General features: G+C 40.2%; 2 protein-coding genes across 4 annotated transcripts in view; both read right to left on the bottom strand.

Annotated features, from left to right (window-relative positions):
• Positions 1 to 323: 323 nt before the first annotated feature.
• The window catches only part of LOC138209013 (T-lymphocyte surface antigen Ly-9-like), a 26,180-nt gene continuing 2,530 nt past the window's right edge, over positions 324 to 23,973 (bottom strand). Inside the window, exons 1-6 of one of the 3 annotated variants that reach the window (XM_069167320.1) lie at positions 13,111 to 13,227; positions 10,590 to 10,889; positions 6,257 to 6,553; positions 6,021 to 6,140; positions 3,104 to 3,174; positions 324 to 884 (exon numbers count right to left, since the gene is read on the bottom strand). In XM_069167320.1, coding sequence (XP_069023421.1) covers positions 771 to 884; positions 3,104 to 3,174; positions 6,021 to 6,140; positions 6,257 to 6,553; positions 10,590 to 10,889; positions 13,111 to 13,147 — 939 coding nt within the window. In that variant the 5' untranslated portion in view covers positions 13,148 to 13,227 and the 3' untranslated portion in view covers positions 324 to 770. Of the gene's footprint in view, positions 885 to 3,103; positions 3,175 to 6,016; positions 6,141 to 6,256; positions 6,554 to 10,589; positions 10,890 to 13,110; positions 13,228 to 22,787; positions 23,085 to 23,973 lie in introns of those variants that run through there. The other 2 variants (XM_069167322.1, XM_069167321.1) reach the window with 2 other exon arrangements.
• The window catches only part of LOC138209015 (CD48 antigen-like), a 26,683-nt gene continuing 24,118 nt past the window's right edge, over positions 21,409 to 23,973 (bottom strand). Inside the window, exon 5 of the mRNA XM_069167324.1 lies at positions 21,409 to 22,415. Within this exon, the coding sequence (XP_069023425.1) occupies positions 22,304 to 22,415 (112 nt within the window). The 3' untranslated portion in view covers positions 21,409 to 22,303. The remainder of the gene's footprint in view (positions 22,416 to 23,973) is intronic.

Raw genomic sequence — 23,973 nt, 5'->3', positions numbered from 1 at the left:
TAAAAGACCCCTAAAGTGAAGGCGTAATTTATTTTGAGATGATCATTACCGTTATTGATCACCAAAGCTGAACAGGCTTCGAGCTTCTCAATCAAAGTGTTGAACATTAAGTCTTCAACGGACACTTTTACAAAACAGTAACACAACAAATATAAAGACCTATTGATCGTGCACACCTACACTTTTCTTAAGAAATTTAAACTTCTCTAGTTTTGTTGTCGTGATGTCTCCAAAAGGACGTTCCAGCTTCTTCATCTCTTCAACCTCATAAGCAGCATCTAACCTATGTATTCTGTAAAGTAAAAAATACAAAGCACTTCATGGCCAATGCACGAAGCCTTTTTATTAGCTGCAAACTTTGATAAGATGCCTCAGTTTACACTTGAAATACATTTTTAAAATACACAACTGTGTTTGATGAAATAACAATAAAAACTTTCAGTAACTAGGAAATGCAACAAGATGGAAAAAATAAATACAATTAAAGTAAGGAACAAGGAATTATAATAATCCAGCCTGGAAGTAACAAACCCATGAATTAGTTTTTCTGCATCACGCTGAGGAAGGATTTTCCTGATTTTATTAAGATTACGTAGATGAAAGAAGGCAGTCATGGAGACTTGCTTTATCTGGTGGCTAAAGGTAAAATCCTCATCAAAGATGACTCCAAAGTTCCTCACAGTGGTGCTGGAGGCCAATACAACATCATCTAGAGTAACTAAGTGATTAGAGAAAGAGTTTCTGAGGTGTTTAGGACCAAGTTTTTGCTCTCAGACATCATAAACAGGGTCTTTCGGCGCCATGCGATGACTCTCCAGTTTATCATAGACCGTTGTCAGATTGGAGCGGTCAATATTTCCTGTTGAGTCTGGTAAAGTCTCACCCTGGAGGGAAAAAACACAGGAAGTGAGTAATGCAGTTAAGTGGGAGAGAGTTCCCGTCAGAGGGAGGATCTAATTACAAAGCATTTCCATTGTCAAAGCATTTCTGTTGCAGCAAAGATGAAGTTGAGAATTTTTAGAACAGGTTTGAGAGCATCATCGTGTGGGGTTCTGTTGCAGTTAATTGTGCTTTGGGGTAAATGAGAGGGTTTTATTATCAGACTGTTGGGGCTCACCATCGAACAAAATCCAGACAACTCAAAACACTCTCCTTAAATTTCTACAGAACAACCAGAATCACTTTAAGTAGTTCTTGCTTTCAAATAATCCGAGGAACTTGAAATCAATGTGATTCAAAGGCACAGGGTTCCCACGGTCAATAAGTTCTTTGGAAAGTTTTGATGTTAAAAAAAAAAACATCACAGAAGCTGATTACTTCATTTTATTGGTATGATAATGAGCCTGTTCTTCTGTTTTGCACAGCCAGTATGTTCAAAGTTTGTGCTTTGGTTGTTTGTCTGCTTCCTGTCAGTGTTTTACTCTCCAGAGCAGTGTAAATTTTTTTTTTAATGTAAATTACATGAAAATGTAAGCGATTTATGGCAATAATGGCCCTCCATAATTTTAAATTATTTAAATAAAGTCATGGGAATGTGGTAAAATAAAGACAAAATTATGGAAAATTTCTGAAAATTCATCAGTAAAGATGTGTGGAATCTTTTTGTTTTTCTAAGCTGATTTATGGATGTTTATCAATGACGAGGATTGGAAATAACAATTCTGGAAAGTGTAGGTGACACTGAAAGCAAACCCGTGGGTATATATGACACACAAAATGTACGGTCACATTTTCTTTCGTTTAAGTTGTTTAAGTGTGAGTTTTATGTTGATTGTTTCTATAACTTGAAATGAACTGATTAAGAGCAGTGCTCTAATATGAGCTTATTTAAAAATCTGCCGTAACCTGCGGCCAGCAGGTGGAAGTGCAGCTCTGTTTGGCCTTCTTGACCAGACTGAGTGTGTGACCTCCTGCTGTGTCTCCTCACAGCTCCAGAGGAGGTTGAACAAGAAGCCACGCGTCTGCCTGTCTGATCATTTTCCCTGTTTTTTCAGGTTAGTGATCTGTGAAAATCCACAAAGCACCTTACAGATAACTTCAAGCTGAATGTTTACATATTACGTTGGTTGAATTGATTCTGTGTCGTGTTTTTGTCGCGTTAGCGGCTACGAGCGTTTGTGTCGAGTCCGAGTGCTGGCAGCGTTCGCAGAGTATTCCTGGGTGGTTTCCTGGCTCCTGTACATTGTTATATTATAAAGAAGCATTTCTTCTCAATATGTTTAAAGGACGCATTTCATGTTAAGTCTGTTTGCTTTATGTTCAGCAAAATATGAGTTATGTGTTCTTCAGTCTCTGCTAGCCCCGTCAGCTAAAGTATATATACGTTCGCCATTTTGTGTAATTTGCCGCCAAGTGTATTCGTCATTCTCAGTAGATATCTGTTCATTTTGCAAGTCTGTAAACAGCTAGTATGGGTTAAATACCAATTTATCACATTAAATAGGGTGATTTAAGTTGATTATTACAACGTATATGAATAAATGAAATAGGATAGTGTGAATCTATATAGTTTTATTTCGGTAACTTTGGATTTAATTTAGTCTGGAGACATTTCCCACATTATATGTTTTATACAGGTATTTGGAGAGTGATTTTGCACTTTCAGTTGTTGCTGTTTACGTTTGGAATTTGTTGATGTTGTTGAAATAAAGATATAGCTCGAGAGGACATTGAACAAGAAGCCACGCGTCTGCTCTGTTCTCAGTTTCTGCCTGACAGAGACCTGTAACAAATACATGTCAGTTTATTTATATTGGACTCACGGTAGAATTATGGTTGCAGGGTTGTCAGATACCTTCAATGCCTTTAGCTGTTTGTTCCTGTTCGCACACCAAACACAAAAACGTATCTCCTGTTGCTGTACGTATCTGTCCCTCTTTACTTCACTGTAATTTCATCTGTTTGAAACCTGCTCAGCGGACATCGATATGCTCTTTGCATGGAGCCCATTTCCAGTAAGCCATTAGGAAGGATGTGGCGGCAGCTGCAAAGCCTGAGTGGCCTCAGTAGGCCTGATGTTTGACTTAGTGAGCGGAAAGAAAAGCAAACATCGCTGCTAATGACAGTGTCTCTTAGCAACCAGATCATCACTAAAGGCACTGACCTGACTGCGTTTGTTATCATGTTTGTGTATCACTTCAGTGTACTCGACTTCTGGTTTCATGTCCACAGATTCTGTAAAGACACAAAGATGACCTTACATTTGAACTTGTAATTAAGCAAAACTCTATTTATAAATCACTTTGTAAAAACAGGGTTAAAAAGCAATTCATAGTTACAAATAAAAGCCATAAAACATACAAAATAAATAATAATAATAAACTTTTTTTTTTCTTTTTTTTTAAAGAATATGAAGAAATCAGAGTAAGGAAGCATCAGTGAAACACTTTGGAAATGAAATTTAAAACAGTCAGACTTAGTTATTATGACCCTCAGAAGAAGAAACTTAAAAAGCCCGCAAAGGCTTTGCTAGTCACCCAGCAACATTTTTACCAACCAAAAACAACAATAAAAAAAATTGCTCTGCAGCTTCATAGCTTAAAAAAAGAATTCCGGACATTCCAAAAGTGTCGACTGAAGGAGAGAAAACAATGGCAGATTTGTTTGAGCTGCTGGAACAGGAAAGGGCGCAGTTTAGTATTTAACTGGACTCAATGACACACAGATAAAATAAATAAAATAGAAGCTGGGGAACCTTACTGCTGCTCCAAAGGGGTGTATTAGGGCAAAAAACAGTACTTCAGTTGTTTTTTGTAAGAAACTACGACCCATAAAGACATTAATTATTGAATTTTGAGATCAAATAATTTAAATTTGCTCTCCTTCCCATGCACTCGCCTTAAGACCACTGGTAACCACTGGTCTGAAGTTGTAGCTCCTAAACTACGAACTGCTCTGAATGCACCTGTTTAATCTGCTGATACTGTGGACTCCTTTAAAAGACAGCTAAAGACACTCCTCTTTTATCTGGTGTTGTGTTTTAATAATGTTTTTAAATGTGGCTCAGATGGGTCACCAAATCTTCTTAAACTTCCTTTTATATGTTGGTTACTTTTATATAGCATTTTGTGACTTTGAAAAATTCCCGACAAATACATTTTACAAAATAACCACGACAAGTTAATTCATAAATGCAGAGAGCTGGATGTCATTATCGTGATAAGACAGAAAGAAAAACTGACAAACAATCCAGTAAGGGTAGTAAAATGAGAACAAGAAGGGACCCAGGATCGAGCGTTGAGGAACTCCTCAGCTCAGAGCAGGACAATAAGGCTCTTTGTCAGCAATGGATAAACTGGAGATTTAGTAAATAACAATAAAACCATTGAAGAGTCAAGCGAGATCGTTCAACCCACGTCCTCAGCTGACCATCTTAAGAAGATGCAGTTTAAGATGCGCCACATTTGGACTGCAACAAGTCGGCATTTGTTACGGCAGAGAGTCTCTTTTATGTGCTGTGACAGAAACCACACCATAATTTCGCAAACTGATCATTTCCTTCTACATTTTGTAAAAGCTCAAATCAGATAAATTTAACATTTTAGAAAAAAAACCACAGTGACTTCATTAAAAATATGTATTTAACTGAAAACCTGCTTAAGTTATGAAATCTTCCAAAGTGACAAATGTTCACGTACATTAATGTCTCCATAGTGACTATCTGCATCACATGCTCCACCACATCAGAGAGGCATGGCTGATCATACAAACACTGGTTGCTTGGATGTAACACGCTGCGAAGTGTAAAATACACAAACCTCATATGACCTACTTGACAAAAGAGAATACGTGGCGCTGTAGGATTGGTACGTTCAAATCAAGTAAGTACCTTTTATAACACAGACGCACATTTCAAAGCCAATCACAGCTACAAAGAGATAGTATCCAGAAATACATTTGAATTTGGGAAGTTCCACCATGACATAAAACTTACAACAGGAACACCAAGAAAACAAGAAGATCTTTGTTCCCTCGGCCTTTAATCAACCTTCCTTCAGCAGCACTGAATAGATCCGAATTCCAATTAACAAGCCATGTTCACAACAGCTTCCGCACAGCAGAGGTAACAGAAAACAGGATAATGCTGAGGACAGATGTTTAGTTTGGACCGTTTGAGCCAACAAAGACCTTCAACTGTCACAACAAAATCTGTGGTAACTTCCTGAGTGATAAATATCCTTTATGGTCACGGGAAAACAGGAACCTGCCTGCTCTGTTTACCGAGACTTTCAAAAACAAACTTTAAACACCTGCCATCTGTTCATATCAACCTGATAAGGGCCTTTACTGACTGTGTGAAATGTGTTTCAGGGAAACGAGGAGTCACACAGAACAAGAGACAAAACATGGCGGCTGACCTGCTCTCACTGCAGATTCATCCACACACTGTGGTTTGTTTACATTTGTACCCCTCCTGATTACCGTAGGACCAGGCCAACTGATGAGTGACCTTTCCCTGTTTTGTTTGAATTCAGAATAGAAATAAAGGTGTATACCTGAAAATGTAAATATCATTTTAGCGTCTGTGTTTGTTCTGCTATGACGCCTTGGAAAGCACCGGAGAAAACCAGACTCGTTGATGTGAAATACTAGAACTCCCTCAGCTCAGCTTTCATGGTCATTAAAACAAAAAAGGTGGGAAGTACCGTTGGTACAAAGAGTATCGGGTCATTCAAGCACCATCGTAATACTGCAGGGAAAAGTCCTTCTGCTTTATGATGATACAGGCTGTGCAGGTGGTGCAAAATACACGTTCCCACAACAAAGGACTCTGAACTCTATGAAGCAGATTCATTCTGGCAAATTATTTTGTTTAAGTACAACCAACTGAATATGAGGACCTGCGACTGATCTGCACTGTTTGCATGTGTCTAGACCCGATATGACCTCCATATGAAACAAAAGGATTAGTCCTACAAAAATAAAAAAAATAAAAAATATTCTGAATGAGTGTAAACATTAAACACAGATAAAACTCTAATCAAGAAACAGGATTAAAGAAAAGCAAAACAAATACCTGCCTTGTGTTTCTCTGGTTGTCATCTTCTTCTGGTCAATATACTTCCACTTGAATATAAGGACAGCCGGTATAAGAACTACAGTACACACGATGGAGATTATGATTCCAATTAGGATCTTGTCTGTCAAAAAGAATATCAAATGTCATAAAAACACATCAAAACAATACGTTCCAATGACAAAAATAGTTTTAAAATGTAATTGTATTTTTGAAAATCAGTGTCAGAATGACTCTTACGATGTCTCTTGTCTTTGTCGTCCCTGTTCTCTGTGTCATTATGTCCACAGGACGTCTTCACGTCGACCTCCAGAGTCTTTTCCTGTGCTGGGTTGGTCGCCACACATCTGTGAGAGGATTTGAAATCCCGCCTGAGAACGGTGAGAGGCAGAGAGACGGCTGAGTTGTTCTGGATCACGATCTTCTCGTCTCTGTACCACGACAGCGTCGTCTCTTCGGCTCCGTCCACAGAACACATCAGCGAGCAGCTGTTAGAGCTCACATTAGATTTGATCACCGAAGGAGTCGGTACGGCGTCTATAGAGGAAGGTGATGGAGGTTAGAAATCAGATATCTGTTCATACAATTATAGATTGAAGGTGCATTCAGGAAGCATGAGCTGAGACTCAGGCAGGTAAAAGTCCAGAAGCTCTTTTCTTCATTCAGGTAAGTTCAGTAACAGGCCAGAAGTCAGAGAAGGAAAACACAGCAGACATGGAGGAGACAAGTGAAAGTCAGGACTGGATATCGTTCAAATACTGGTTCTGATCAATGGACTTCAGTACCAGTTCCTGAACAATATTGATACCAAAAGAAATGTCACATTTTACTTTACTTTGGTGGTTCTGGTTTTCAAGGCTGTTAGCAGGGGAGAGTGTAACTCAGGTCATGTTCTGTAGTTACAATTTACAGATGTCCCCTAAACGCCTCACGTGCTATCAGTAGATGCTAGCTACTGCACGGCCAAAAATTAGTTTGAAAAGAGTGAAAAAATATCTTATTATTACGTTTTTTTGTGTCTTTTTTGTGATTAAAAGTGTTTGATTTTGCAAAGAAAACCAATTTTAAATTACAAAATTTTTTTCTTAAAACAAATTACGGAAGTTTAAAGAAAAGAAAATTGGGCAATTTGTGGAGTTTCAATAGATTTTTTTTGCGGTAAAACTGTAGGAATTAACAAACTTATTTTTTACTATAAAGAAAGAGTCATATTTAATCACTTCCTGTGATAACAATCATGCTGCACATCACAGACATAATTTACTTATAAATGAACTTAGAGAACCATGGGGCTCAAAGTGACATAGCTTTTCTGAACATTCTGTAACTGCTGTCAAAATAAGAGCTTTAAATGCTTGTTAAATCATTTATATTCAACCCAGACAGTAAGGTAAGTAAAATGTACTCATCTTAGTTGAAAATGAACTACGTGGGATGCTGAAGGGTACGGATCATAAACGTAGCCTCTATTGGCTACGCTGGCGACATTTACTCCTCGGTAAATGTAGCAAAAACTAAAATGTGTCAGTACGGATGAGGCTTTGGGATTGAAAAATGGTACTCAATGACAAAACTTTTTTAAATACTAAAGAGTATCAAAGCATTTCAGTTGGCACTATAAAAAAGTTGGTTAACCAGCCGTTGGTTAACCAGCCGTAGGCTAACGTCAGGATTGGGTTCAGCAGAACAGAGAAGAAGAGGAGGTGTGGAGGCAATGAAGGGATGAGGAGCAGGCTGCAGGGGAGATCAGGTGATGCAGGTTACCGTGGCAACTGCAGGGCAACAGGAAAGTCTGAGAAGACAGTCGGGAAACTGATAAGCAAAACCAACAGGAAGCAGACGAATTGGTGGAAACAGAAACTGGGCAGCGGTGGGAAACGTGCATGACACATTTTCCAAACACATCAGAAATGAAACGCGCGGTGAAAAGGCGGCTGTCATAGAGAGAGAAGGGGAAACGTGATGATCAGCCACAAACAACCTCCTGGAACACCTTCACAAAGCTGCACTGAAACGTTTGAAGTGGGCATGAAGAACTTTCCGGACAGTTGATTTCAGTTAACCCGAACAATGTGTGTTTGTGTGTGGAGGAGGAGGAGGAGGAGGGGGCGGGGTGAGGCGAGGGGCGGGGCGAGGGGGGCGGGGGATTTAAAAAATGAGATTAAAGATAATAAAGAACACTTTAACTCCTATTGAGGAGGACTGTTAAGAATTTCTTAAGCAGAGGAGAAAACTGCGGAAGTAGGAGAAATAATATTCAAACACTGAAACGCTATAAATTATATCGTGTACTGATGATGTTTGTGGTCGATCTCATTAAAGACGCTCACTTCTCCCAATGAACAAAATAACGGCAGAAATGAAAGCAATCGCAGCATGAAGATATTTGGTAACAGTAAAAATGCGACATCGCAGCAGTGATGAAGACGCTGATCTGTTACAACCTTCATCAAAGTGATCAAACTAACGATTATAGCACTTTCACAGCCTCATATTGGGATGCAGTTCGTTTCATTTTCACTGGATGTTACTGTGTACTTCTCACAAAGAAGTCTATTTCTGATCAGCCAATCACGTCTTTTAAAAGCTTGCGACCCAAAAACGGAGTCGACAACACCGCCTCACACTAAGATAAAAGTTTCTGCTCTTTTCTTCACTCAGAGTTGCTCTGAGAAGTTTCCTAAATCCCTCCGAAGCTGAGACTCCTTGTTAGAAGTTTTTATAAGTTCAGTTCGGAGCTCTCGGAGAGGATTCTAAAAACGTTTGTGAATACAGCCCTGGATATCCCAACTCAGGAAACTCAACGTCTGCCTGTTATCATTCCTTCCAGTCTTTAATTATCTGAATGTTTATGAAAGAGCACCAATATTTTTCTCAAGTCTAAACACGTTGAACAAAATTGCGCTGCAGGTCGGGTGACAAAATCCAAACAAACGGAACGTGAGACACGCAGATGAATATCCAGGTTAAAGAACACATGATGCCGTTTCACAGTTCTTGTGGTTTGTGACCGGGTTGCTGCACAGTGAGGATAAACACGAGTTAATTCATCTGCTGTTTCTTTATCTGTCTGGTGGTCAGCAGTGCGAATGATCCACATGTCTGCACGTCTCTTTTTCAGCCACATATTTCCTGTGAGACTCACGTGGTGTCGACATATTTCTCCCCCAAGCAAATTAGAGACATAAAACTGTTTTCAAAAAAATGATTTCTGTTTGTGTTTGTTTTCATCATCTTTTCCACAAATTTGCATAACTTGTAACTTTGTGGAGACCTGCAATTTTCCCTGTTGGGCACAACGTTGGCAGCTGAGACGAGAACAGACTAACCTAGATCTAATTCAAGTATGCAGTTTGAATGACATCAAACAACCTCTTGATGAGAGCCTTCCTCACAGTCTGAGGACGAAAGAGTTCGTCTGCAGTGTTGACTTTTGAAAACTACCTGAACGCTCAACAATGACGATAAACTTATTGAAACCAGCTTTTTGTCCGGCGTCTCGTTCAGATTCTTTTCATTTCAACATGTGAATAAATACGAAAATCTACCACTCAGAGTCGGTGATGTTGTAAACAGGATGGGAGTGACTGCAGAAACAGTCGACCACAAATGAAGCAGTACTGCAGAAAGTATTACTTCACCCAAACCACGAGTTGTGTTGTGTAATGTGTTGCAGCAAACAACAACAACAGAAGCTGAATCAAACAGATCTTCTACTTCGACTCCTCTGAAAGTGTTGAGGAGAGTCAGAGCAGAAAAGGTCGACAATTCATCCATTGAAAGTTTTATCTGGAGTGTGCAGCCTAAAATAGATGGAGCCTTTTACAACTTGATTAAAATCAATTAATAAATGTATCATTTGCTAAAGTTATTGTAAACTACTTATTTAAAAAAAGAAAGAAAATGATGACATTATTTAATGTAAAATGTTATTTCCTCACTATTTAATTTGTCCTCCTCGCTGCTCTTTTTCTTCACAGATCATATATTAAGTCTATCTGTGGCCGGTGAAACACTGAATTCAAAGTTCATTGGGGAGAAGGGACAAGAAGCTGTCAATCACAGCTGCAGAGGCTCCACGTGTGATGCACTCTGTCATCCTATTGGTCGAGGAACACGTCGTAGGATATGCTAAACTGGGCAGGTAAAAACAGAAAGAATTCGGACACACGTTGGAAATGTGTTGCAGGCTGAGTTCATGTAGTCTGAGTTCAGCATCAGGTTAATTGTTGCTTCTAAATTGGCTGTAGGTCTGAGAGGTTGGAACGGTGGAATTCAGAGTTAATTTTGACCCCAGCAATCATTTTTACAGAAATACTACAAACAAAACAAAAAAACAGGTAAAAAAAATGTCCATTCGGATTTTTCTCCAGAGGTTCAAGTAAATAATGTTACAGCATGAGATCAAAATCAATAAGTAAGATATGAACTGCTGAGGTCACATATGGAGACTGGATGGTGTTGGAACATAACAGAATAAAGGCTACCACACACACACACACACACACACACGCACGCACGCACGCACGCACACACACACACACGTCTACTGGGACAATAAGAAAGGACTCACCGTACACTGTGAGTTTATAAAAGGAAATCATTTTCTGTCCTTTATTGTCCAAAGTATAAATCCCTGAGTCATTCCTCTGCAGGTTTGTGAGTGAGACGTTTCCAGAGGTTTTGTTCCAGTGAAGTCTGTGTATGTAAATTTCCTCTAATATATCGAGTTCACCCTGTCTTACTAAAGCAACATTTTTTCCTCGAAATAAAAGAAATCCTTTCTCCAGCAGGGGTTCAGGTAGAGTGATGGTTCCTCCCACGGTTCCTGTGAGGTTCTTCTTCACAACCTCAGCAGCAGATATTCTCATCACTGTAAAACATACAGAGATACATCAGTCAGCAGTCGGGTCAGAACCTCCAGTGAAAGTCCCGTCTAATGAACAGGAAGCTGAAAAGAGCTCAGTAACAGTTCCAGAAAGTCTTCGGACTGTCCGGAGGATCAGATAGCTTTGACTACCTTTACTTTGAAACTAATTAAAGTTCAATCAAGATCTTTTCTATGTTGTTCTGCCTTCAACCCTCGATGGGTGAATTTCTGCTTTCCTACGCTCGACATTCGTACAAGCCAGCAGCTCCTCTTCATCACCGTAATCCTCAGGCATGACGGGAGATTCAACGCCACCGGGCTCGTCATATCTTACCAGTCTGGACTCTAATCAGGAAGTTAATTACACCTCTGAGTCCTAACATTGTAATAAATGAGGGGACCTGCTGCATCAATGACTGCCCATCCAAGTTTCCTGCTTTTTGCTCCAAGAGAACACAAATGCCAGTAAACACACCAGGCTGATTGTGCATGCGCATCACATTGTTGTTTTCCGTCTTCAGCATGACATTTTCCTGCTCCACAAATTATGCCTGCAGCGAGCTCTGATTACATGCTGTCACATGATCCTCAACCTGCAACCAGATTAATCCAACCGTCATTTGATATTGAACTTGTCCTGTACACCTCAACAGATCTGCAGACATAGATGTTCATTGTTTTGGAAATATCAAGATATATAACTGGTAACTCTTTTACTGTTGTGTAAACAAAAAAGATGATGTGGATACTGTAAGCAGTTGTGTTTACACTGATAACATTGCAAACATCTGTTTATCAGCTAACTGCTTATTTAAAGTTAGTAGAGGAAGGTCATTTTCTTATGTAAACCACGAACCAATAGGGGGAGTACATCTCTAACAGACCGGAAAAAAACAGGTAATTCCCTGTTCACAGAAAAAGACACAAAGATAAAACACAAGTTGAAAAGTTTGGTACTTTTTGAAGGGTTTTCTTTCAATTTCAGTTTATTTTTTGAGCTTTCAGTTTTAGTTTTATAAGAAGTGTCTCATATTTTCTCTTCCTATGACAGCATCCTTACGTCATCCTTACTTCTCTGGGTCTGATGTTTCTCCTGTGACCTTTTTCTTGATTTAATAAGAAGTAAAATCAACAATCAGTCTTTCAGTCCTCACTGCAAACTGAAGAAGCTGTTCATTTAAATTCAGGTTTATTCATTTCATGAAGTCATTGGAAAAGTTTAAACCAAAACAACAGTGCAGAAGTTTTTGAATGAACCCTTTCAAAGCTGGAGTATAAAATAAAGGACGGGGAGCGTCTGTTTTATTTAAAACTTCTTTACTATTCATCACAAATATCACTGAAAACATTCGGAAATGATATATTTAGCATTTCTCCAGTCAGTCAATGATCCTGCACAAAATTTCAGCTCAAAATTATAAATATTTGTTGTTGCTTAGTCAGAACAAGAGTCCAAAACAAAAATTAAATCTTTTTACAAGGCGATAAAACAGAAAAAAGCAGCAAATCCTCCCACTGGAAAAACTGCAGCCACAGAAGGTTTGAGCATTTCTGCTTGGCAAACACATTTTCTAAAAGCTCCCGGTCAGCGCATTCATGAAACACCTAATTAAATGTAAGACTAAAATAGTGGATCACATCACTCAGGTCTCAGATGCTGGTTTTCTGAACGTATCTCAAAATACTCCTGTGAGTTTACAAAACCTGCAACTGATCACGGCCAAAAATTTGGTTTTTTAAAAAAAAAAAAAAAATTAAATTTTTATTACATTTCTCTGTCAGTGTCTTTTTTAAAAAAAAATTTCTGTGCTATATAAATAAAGTTTGATGGGGAGTCCATGAAACTAGTCTGGGACAGGACAGTCAAATAAAACCATGCAGAAGAAGAATTCAGTTTTTGTGCTTCACATATGTTAAAAACTGCCAGAGAACTGGAGCTGTGCTGTTAATTATGACCGCACACGTTCCTGTCTGCCACGTCTCAGCAGTGAACTGCGTTTTAACATATTTCTGATTGATCAGTTTTATTACTTTTTAACATATTTATAACTTATATTTTACATGGGTAGTTCTCTTTAATATTGCCTTGTGTTTCTTTTAAACTTTAGGCTGGATGCATATTTTAAATATCTTGCAGGTTTAAATGAAGATGATCCCACAAACAGTTCAGAAACAGAACTGTGGAACAGCATCACGCTATAAACGGTGTTCCACAATAACTTACCTATAAAGAGGAAAATTAAACTCAGTCGTGACTCCATCACGGAGTTAAACGGGGAAGCACATCGTTAATTAATCCTGCTTCTTTCTGCTTCTTCATGAGCTGCATCACAGTCGAAGTACAAACACAACTGACGCTGAACTAGAAACAAACAGTTTGGAGAAAAACAGATTGGGACTTTCGGGGTGTGGGCGGGGGGGGGGAGAGGGGAGTGTCTTTGACTCTAATGCTGTTTTTCATACAAGAACAGTCCGAGAACTTATTTCAAATTCAATTTATTTAATAATATTAAAAATGTGTAACATCTATTACTCTTAAAAAAATGTTTTGATGTCAGGTTTTTTGAGGATCCTTCCCCCACGTTGTTTTAAACATGGTGACTCCCACTTCCGTATTCGGTAACGAAGACGCATTTAATGTACCCTAATTAAATTATTGTAAGAGGAACCATTAAACGAGCTTCATGTGGAGAGAAACGGAGATGGATCAAAGGATTAATGCAGTATTTCTTCTTGTTTTATTAATTTTTCTGCTCTCAGAACTCGTCTCGATGTGGTTTGTTCCCGATGTGAGCAGGCTTTGTGGATTTTTAGACCTAAAACCACGAGAGGATTAAATTATACAAATTGAAAGGAATCTCATCAGTTCCTCCCAGCCTGCTGTGCATTTGGTTTTAAAGCCCTATTTTAATATTCAAACTGAATCAAATCAGTGACTGGTTCAAACGTGCTGCTGTAGGCTTTTTGTAGATGCTCTTTTAAAGAGAGACAAAAAAAACCAACATGATACAAGTTGACTTGCTAACGGAAGGAGATGAGATTAAAGATAAAAAGCAGATAAAGATATCCTGCTTGAGTTCCTGAATAGAAATGATACCCTGCAGCTTGTGCAAACACAAGCAGCAACAACTCCCTGCTCAACATCTATTTGTCTGAACATAACACTGTAAATAATAATTAAGAATCAAATGGCACCATCGGTATATTTTCACATTACTGCATATTTGTTGTTCCCAAAACCTGTTGGTGACCGTTAAAATGAAAAAAGTCTTAAAAACAACAGATTCAAATCTGTTTTTTTTTCCTCAAACCAACTTGTATTTTTAATTATTTGAACAGTATCTTTACGATATTTAACAAACTGCAGTAACGTAAAGATACTGTTTTTTGTAGTAACCTTAGTGAAAAATACTTTCACTGAAAGATTTATTACGTTTTTAGGCAGCATTATTTTTCTTCTGGGTCAAGCAAATAATTAAGTTGGAAACATTGTTGCCTTGAATTTAAGTTGCACTAACTGCAGATTTGAAAGCAATCATTTTAATATAAGTTCTTCAATTCATTTGAAAAAAATGATTTAATTTGTGTGGTTTGGAAATATTTTTTTTAAGTTGGTCCAACAACTCTTTTTTACACTGGCTTTAATGCCACTTAAAGATGCCGTCAAGCAAATTCCATGATTTGCTTCTCAGTACATTATATACGTGTGAAATGAGTTGCTGAAAGCATGTGCAAAGCTAGAAAACTTTGTCGCACTGAAATGTGGAGTTAGACCGTTTTCAGCTCAGGTTTTTTTAGGCGGGGCTAAAACACAACCTGTCTACCTCACAACTACCTATCTACCTCACAACTACCTATCTACCTCACAACAACCTATCTACCTCACAACAACCTATCTACCTCACAACTACCTATCTACCTCACAACTACCTATCTACCTCTCAACTACCTATCTACGTCAGATCACAGCCGGTTTATATAACCTTCTGCATGGCTCCTCCTCTCACACGGTGAAATGCTATAAAAGCCTGCAGCTCATTTGCATAAGAGGTCATCACACTGGACTTCAGTTCTACTCCTGACGTAGTCAGATTGTTATCATACATCAGCTAGCTGCTACAGGACGTCTCCCTTCACCCGCAAGTGCATCTTTCCTGGATGCAAGAACCTTCAAACTAGCGCTGCATCGTAATTTAAATTTCCTACTGAGGAAGAAAGGAAAAAGAGGTGGATTGATTTCATCCTCGCTGATGGAGAGTTTAGGATTAACACCAACAGCTGCCTGTGCAGGGACCATTTCACGGCGGATTGTTTCACCAACTTCCACCGGAGACGGACGGAGTTCACGGACACACCGATCCTCCTGCAGCGCGGAGCCGAACCGAGCTTCACCCTCACGGCCGTTCATCTCTCGGTCGCACCGGCACCGTCAGCCGCCGCCAACAGGGTCCACCGCCGCCCCCAGCAGTTCACAGTTAATGTGCTAATCAGCTTCTATTGAGCTCGTAGCCGAGCAGAGTTCAGAGGAAAATGCTCCGATAACCGCAGATTTTTTTTATGCGTCTCAATAAGTCTCCGATAAGGAACTATAATATATGTAACTCTGTATTTTACATGTCGGGGTGATGGTAAACATGGACCAGAGGAGATCTAGTCCTCCCGATTAATGAGGGTTGTTGTTTTTGTACTCCAGTGTAACGTTACCATCAGTGACCCTCGGTTACATGTACCGGTACCGGTCCGGATAAACGAGCCCGACTACATGTCCAGGAGGCTGCAGAGAGCAGGTGGAGGAGGAGGGACATCAGTGGAAGAGAAAGACTGTTGGCTAGACCTGAGCAGGTTCAAAGTTTGAATTAACATGTGATGTAATGAACTGATGTGATGTAATGAATTAACATGTGATGTAATGCAGCGTTGTTCATGTTGCAGTCGTTACAGAACTAAATCAACTCCTCCTCTCTTATTATCTCCACTATTGTAATGCAGGTGCATTAGAAGTAGTTGGAGAGCTCACTGTCTTCTGTCTCTGGTGTCCAGTTTGACTCCTGTGTTACAGCTCAGGGGGACAAGCTTCATTTATATGCATCTGTATGTTTCACTCATTGGACAAATAAATTCTGATTCTGTTTTCCCAAAGCAGGCTGCTCCGTCCACCAGAGAGACAGAGAGACAGAGTACCAGTGGGACATCATGCATAAAGTCACCCGAGAGGTTGGATGTCAGACGGACCGCTTAGTGGGGAAAAGAACTGCAGCCACAGGACTGTCATACTGAACACTGAACACCTTCCAGCGAGGGGGAGGAGCTTCAGCTCCTTCAGGACACGCCCCCCCAGTCTCAGAGCAGAGAAGACTGATGATTTTCTCACTATTTCAAAGCCTAATTTAACATACTTGTGTGTTGTTTTTCATTCAAATTTGGATGGGTAGTTAACAACTCATACTTCTGTTGTGTGATGAACTTAAAACTCATTTTCATTTCTACTTTACAGCATCTTTAAGGTTTATCTGTGTGAGTAAAAACTGATGAATTGATGCTGGTGAACATGACACAGTTTAAATATTCTGTTCACTGCAGCCTTTAAAGGTACTTCTCATTTTCGCTGCTACGTGTTGCAACTCAGAGGATGAAAACCACACGTCTTCCTCAAAGATGAAATTTAGAACAGAATTTGGTTAAAGGCAAACGTTGCAGTGCTCCTGTCCGGCCTCTCGAACCATAAAGTCAACCGCGACTTTGAGATACAGCACATCATCAACCTCTGCAGACACGCTCTTATTTCTCTAAAAACCGACCACAGAGGACAGGTTCCCACACGCTGTGCAGCACGCCGTCTGTATGTTCTGAACTTTTAGCGCCCACTCTTCCAACGGTGGCACGATCACACTGAATACCACCTGAATATAAACATGATAACTCGAGATGAGACACTAATTAAAGCAAAAAACTAAGTGGAGAAACAATCAATGTTGATGCTTCCCAAAAAAAAATGTGAGAAGTAGGAGATTTTTAGTGATCATTCGTTTTATTCTTTTAAAGGAGTCAATCTCACTGTGGAACTTGTTTTTGTTCTCTGGGGGTGCAGATTGTCGCAGGTTTCTTCCTGTTAAAAAGTGAATCACTTCCATTTTTGTGCGACAGCCTGGTGATTTGCACGGTGATACAAGCACGGTGCATATACAGTAAATTTGTAAATCTGTGATAACATGAGCAAAAAAAGATTTCCCTGACTTATGGCACAAACTTTCAGCTTTCAGTTTGCTGAATATTATTTCATATTTTCTTTGTAAAACATGTTGTTTTTGTCTCTGAAGCATCATGTAGTAGCGATACGGTATTTGTTTTGTATTTGTTGTGTTTCCAAACCGCCCCGTTTTTGTCAGTGAATCGGAGGACATTTGTAACTCTTTTTATTGGGTGAGGGTGAGGGGGGGGGGGGGGGGGGGGATAATTTGGGAGGAAATTTACTTTGTATTTTTACACCTGATGTCACTACATTCTAGTCTGAATACGTGCTGGGTGCAGTTTGACCCTGGTTTAACTAACAGGAGCGGAGGAAACTATTTTAAAGGGCACAAACACAGTTTTCTTTGTCCACTTATCACCTAGTCTTTGCTTGGCCTTTTTACTGCTTCTGCTTCCTGTAGCAGCCTGAAAGGTTTTAGAAGAACTGCCTTGTGTCAACATCAAACATCAAACATGATGAGCCACAGTGGCGCCTGACAATGTTTTTCATTGATGATGGGATGGAGTTACAACCGAAAGAAAAGCACACAGACTAGTCAAAGTCAAGTATTTGCATAAACAAATCGTATCTAATTTTAATATCCTGCCTTGCCTGACCAATAATGTTCTAATGTAGGATTGTAGGTAGTTTCGTCTACCTGGCAAAAGCTGAAAAAAAAAGCTGATGAGACCTCTGCATGACCTGTGACAGACTGCAGGATGGAGGACCCACCTGCAGACAGGTGGAACTGCAAAATATATTTTAAAAAAAGAGGCTTACAGGTGCAGCAGAACAGGAACAACACTGTAAGAGGAGATAGAAAGAACACACAACATGGCAAACAAGGCTGGCCTGGTTCAACAGGAAGTAGTGAGGTGAGTTTGACTCCCAAAGAGGTTTGGGGACACCTGGTGGAAAAAAGGTGAATGACAGGGGCCAGTCAGCCCCACAGAAATGAGACAGGACTCCTGAGACTCCACACAGCTGCTGTGTTTGTGCACTGAAATTAAATTAAACCTGTTACAACGGGACATCGACCGGGCTTGACGCAAGCAGAGAAACATTTCTCAATGAGTGAAAGTGACAGCAGCGTTGCCATGGAGAGTTTTCTTCCGTGCCTGGCTGGCTGCCTCGTTTCTATTCGGCAAACGCGGACATCCGTCCCAGCGCGCTGCGTTCACAACACTTCCAAAAAAAAGTTTTTTAAGTTGCTGCCCAGCGGGACATTATACGTATATATGTCTCTCTCTGACAAAATAAATCAAAGTGATGCGTACGCGGCGAGATAAAAGAAAGGAAATAATGTAGCCTAATGTGGTCTGCAGTCACATACCGACACCTGTCCGTCGGCAATAACAGTCCCCGATAACCCGGACCAATTGTAGGGTCGCACCGTTATTTGGGGGTCATTATTTTTTTTTAATTTGCATTGCCTCACACGATGAACACTACATATATTTCTATATGATGTCATAAACACGGCTAAACACGACAGTGACACCAAGTGGAATTAAAATATATTCCACAGCCCCAAACATGTCTTTTTCAAAGCCTGCAGTGAAGAGAAAGGTTGGTGATGAGCACAGACAATCCCAGGAAAAGTGGGAGATGCAATATTTCTTTGTTGAGCACAGGGGCACCCCGACGTGTCTTATTTGCACAGAGAAAGTTGCGGTGCACAAGGAATACAATTTGAAACGTCATTACACAGCTAGACATGCTGAGGAGTATGCAAAATACCAGAGAGATGAGAGAGCCAACCGGGTTGCAAATCTTAAAACATGTCTACTGAGGCAACAAGATTTCTTCAAGAAAGCAACCAAAGAGAATAATGCAGCAGTCGAAGCTCGCTACGTGGTTAGTGAGATGATTGCTAAGGCGGGAAAGCCATTCACAGAAGGTGAATTCGTCAAAAAGTGCATATTACAGGCTGCAAGTATAGTCTGTCCGGAAAAGAAAGGTCAGTTTAGCAACATCAGCCTTTCTGCCAACACCGTAGCAGAGCGCATTTCTGACCTGTCAAGTAACATTTATGATCAACTGTGTGAGAAAGCCAAATATTTCAGTGTATACTCAGTCGCTCTTGATGAGACCACAGACATCAGAGACACTGCCCAGCTCGCAATGTATGTCCGTGGTATTGATGACAATTTTGAAGTGATAGAGGAGTTGCTCACAGTAATTCCAATGCATGGCCAGACCACCGCTCAGGAGATGTTTCACCAGCTGTGTGATGCCATTGAGAATGCCGGTTTGCCGTGGAAGAGGTTTGTTGGAATAACAACCGATGGAGCGCCATCAATGACAGGGAGGAAAAATGGACTGGTGGCACTTGTTCAAAAAAAAACTGGAAGAGGAGGCCATTGCTCTGCACTGCATTATCCATCAGCAGGCCCTTTGCAGCAAATGCCTGAAGTTTGACAATGTGATGTCTGTCGTTGTGAAATGCATCAACCAAATCAGATCCAGGGGCTTAAAGCACCGAACGTTCTGTGCTTTTTTAGAGGAAATAGAGTCCGAATATGGGGATGTGCTCTACTTCACCGAGGTACGTTGGCTCAGCAGGGGAAACGCCTTGAAGAGATTTTTTGAGTTGAGAGCAGAAGTGAAAGCCTTCATGGAGAAGGATGGGGTGGCTGTTCCTGTGCTAAGTGATCCCAAATGGCTCATGGACTTAGCTTTTCTTGTTGATATCACACATGAGCTTAATGTACTGAACAAGAGTTTACAAGGCCAGGGGCAACTCGTCAGTGCTGCCTATGACAACGTGAGAGCATTCTCCACAAAACTTGTGTTATGGAAAGCCCAGCTCTCTCAGACAAACCTTTGCCATTTCCCAGCATGCAAGGCACTCGTGGATGCAGGCACACCACTCAGTGGTGAGAAGTATGTTGATGCCATTTTGAAGCCACAGGAGAAATTTGATTACAGATTTGCAGACTTCAAGATGCACAGAGCCACATTTCACATTTTTGCGGACCCCTTCTCCTTTGATGTGCAAGATGCCCCTCCTGTGCTTCAAATGGAGCTCATTGACCTGCAGTGCAACTCTGACCTCAAAGCCAAGTTCAGGGAGGTGAGTGGAAAAGCAGACAAGCTTGGGCAATTTTTGAGAGAATTGACCCCCAGCTTCCCTGAGCTTTCCCGAATGTTCAAGCGGACCATGTGCCTTTTTGGGAGCACATACTTGTGCGAAAAGCTCTTCTCCACCTTGAACTTCAATAAGTCCAAGTACAGGTCCAGACTTACTGATGATCATCTTCAAGCCATACTGAGGGTCTCAACTGCTTCCTCCCTCAAGACAAATGTGGCTCAGCTGTGCGAGAGGAAGCGCTGCCAGGTCTCTAGCAGCAAGGAGTAGGCAAAAGAAGCCATGTTCAGAAGAACAGTTCATGTTCTTCAATGTTCCATTCATGTTCAGGACAATTCATGTTCAGAAGAACCCATTGAGGTTAAAGAACTGTTAATAAAGACGTTTAAATCTGAATACAGCAGATATAGAAGACTGAAGAAATCACACATAATTGCTGACTAGAGAAATCTAATTATTATCATTTTATTTATTACTGATTTATTTACTGATTTACTTATTAATTCTTAATTTGTTTATTTATTTTTTCATCTTATTTTGTGTTAAAAAAATAAAAATAAAGACATTTGAGAAGATTGGAATTTTTTTAACAAAGCTTTTCTTGTGGAATACCCGATGCAGCCCAGCCTCACCCAGACTCTGCCTCCAGCGGCCCCCAAGTAAATTAAGTTTGAGACCCCTGGTCAACAAGTTCTACTGGGACCGTCTGGGACGTCTGAGGAAAACCATTCGCTACAGTTTGAACCAGATTTGAGGAGCTTGATTATTTTCTTAAACTGCCCTGCAAGTTATTTCTATTTCATGTTTTACACTTCATCCTTCAACCTTCATCCTATTTTAACTTGTTTCGTTTCTTCTATTTTGAGGTTTTAATTTCTGTTTTTAAATGTCTTTTCATGTTGTTATGTATAGCACTTTGAATTGCCTTGTTGTTGAAATGTGCTACAGCTACAAACAAAACTTGCCCTGCCTTGCAAACCACCTGAACTGTGGCGCCATGGCAACGGGGTTCTCACCATGACAACACGTCACCCTCAACAACACAGTCGTTCAGTCTCTTCATTCTTCTTTCTTGCAGGTTTTCACTCCAGTGAAACCAACCAGCCGGCAACATGACGGATCACTGAGCAATCTTGCAAAAATCCACATTTACAAGACAGCCAGTGACGTCACAGACATAAAGATTAGCACGCAGGTAAATCTTTTCAATCAAAACTCGCTTTATTAACAGAAATAACTCATTTACAATCAGTACGGTTCTCCTCCTCTCATCACTTCACCAAAACAAACCGGAGGAAACAGGAACAAACAGAAAATCCAGAAGTGGCGGGTTTGTAGAAAATATGGTCTTATCCAAAAATTCTAATAAAATGCTTCTTATCAATTGAAGTGATTACATATTACTGTATGCTGCACGAAATGTATACACACGTCAAGTTGTAAGAAACTGCAATTTTTTTATGTGCATACAGTAGGTCTATGTGTTGAGTTAATTTATTGTGACAGCAGATGTAGCCTGTGTATTTTAAATTACAGTCACAGACTCTGTTCTGTAAAGATACGCAGCTTTTAGGATTTTGTATGTAAGTTTTAGCCCCTGTGGTTCTCTAAGTTCAATAAATAATAAAAAAAAATAGATTAGAACTAAATCTCGAAAAAAATCTCGATTTATCATTTGTTCTAATTCCAACAATTTTACACAATTGTTGGAGAATTGACTAAGAGAACGTTCCAGCTTCTCTTCCGCCTCACCAGCAGCATCTGATGACTTTCTTTGGATTTTGTTGTAGAAAGGACGAAGCCCTTCTCCATGGCAGCCACACAAAGCCTTTTTTATTCGCTGTAAGTTTGGATGACAAAATGCTGCAGTTTGGAAACACTTAAAATCTCCTGGATGAAATACTTGCTCTGCCCTGACTGTGTAACAGGAGTTTAATCTTAGTTAGGGGGAATACATTCACTGCATTGTCACAGGAGCAGAAAATGCAGATTTAAAATACTTTGTCTAAGAGGAGGCGTATCAACAATTTCACAATTCCCACAAGTGATAGCTGGAAGGAAAAACACCTGAAGGAGAAACATCTGACAGAACTGGTTTCAATCTGCCTCGACCGGTTGAAAGGATCCATGAAAACTTCTGTTCCGGGTTTGGGTGTATCTGACTGATGAGGTGAACCTGGAGGAGGAGGAGGGTTGTGTTTCAGGAAGTCTGAAAGACAGAATTACAAATGTGTTTAGGAAGAACACACACACACACACACACACACACACACACACACACACACACACACACACACACACACATACAACAAAGAAGCGGGATTAAAGACAAAAAAACAAAAATACCTGGCCTTTGTTTCTTTTGTTTTCGTCTTCTGGTCAATATATATTAGCCTGATTATAAAGCCAGATGATAGAAGAACTACACCACACACGAAGGAGATTATAATTCCAATTAGGATCTTATCTGTCAACAGAACATCAAATGTCATAAAAACACATTAAACAATACGTTCCAATGACCAAAATAGATTTAAAATGTAATTGTATTTTTTAAAATCAGTGTCAGAATGAGTCTTACGATGTCTCTGGTCTTTGCTGTCCCTGCTCACTGTGTCGTTATGTCCACAGGACGTCTTCACGTCGACCTCCAGAGTCTTTTCCTGTGCTGGGTTGGTCGCCACACATCTGTGAGAGGATTTGAAATCCTGCCTGTGAACGGTGAGAGACAGAGAGACGGCCGAGCGAATCCGTTTCACGATCTTCTCGTCTCTGTACCACGACAGCGTCGTCTCTTCGGCTCCGTCCACAGAACACATCAGCGAGCAGCTGTTAGAGCTCACATTAGATTTGATCACCGAAGGAATCGGTACGGCGTCTATAGAGGAAGGTGATGGAGGTTAGAAATCAGATATTGTGATTTTAATATCATCAAAAGCTCTGTTCTTCGTTCAGGTAAGTTCGGTAACAGGTTGTAGTCAGAGAAGGAAAACACAGCAGACATGTGAAAATCAGGGCTGGATGTCGTTCAAATACTGGTACTGATACTAGGCTGTGGTTGTGAGTGGTTGTCTGTCTTTCTGTGTTGTCCCTGTGATGGAGTGGCGACCTGTTCAAGGTGAACTTCTGCCTATTTAATTTGTCCTCCTTGCTGCTCTTCTTCTTCACAGATCATATATTAAGTCTATCTGTGGCCGGTGAAACACTGAATTCAAAGTTAATTGGGGAGAAGGGGCAAGAAGCTGTCAATCACAGCTGCAGAGGCTCCATGTGTGATGCACTCTGTCATCCTATTGGTCGAGGAACACGTCGTAGGATATGCTAAACTGGGCAGGTAAAAACAGAAAGAATTCAGACACACGTTGGAAATGTGTTGCAGGCTGAGTTCATGTAGTCTGAGTTCAGCATCAGGTTAATTGTTGCTTCTAAATTGGCTGCAGGTCTGAGAGGTTGGAACGGTGGAATTCAGAGTTAATTTTGACCCCAGCAATCATTTTTACAGAAATACCAGAAACAACAAAAAAAAAACAGGTAAAAAAAATGTCCATTCGGATTTTTCTCCAGAGGTTCAAGTAAATAATGTTACAGCATGAGATCAAAATCAATAAGTAAGATATGAACTGCTGAGGTCACATATGGAGACTGGATGGTGTTGGAACATAACAGAATAAAGGCTACCACACACACACACACACACACACACGCACACACGCACGCACGCACGCACGCATGCACGCACACGCACGCACGCACACACAAGTCTACTG

The sequence above is a fragment of the Embiotoca jacksoni genome, unplaced genomic scaffold (genome assembly GCF_022577435.1).
Source record: "Embiotoca jacksoni isolate LCO1_2020_lvr unplaced genomic scaffold, fEmbJac1.0.p SCAF_4, whole genome shotgun sequence".
Taxonomy (NCBI): Eukaryota; Metazoa; Chordata; class Actinopteri; family Embiotocidae; genus Embiotoca; species Embiotoca jacksoni.
This window is presented reverse-complemented; position numbering and strand designations above follow the sequence as displayed.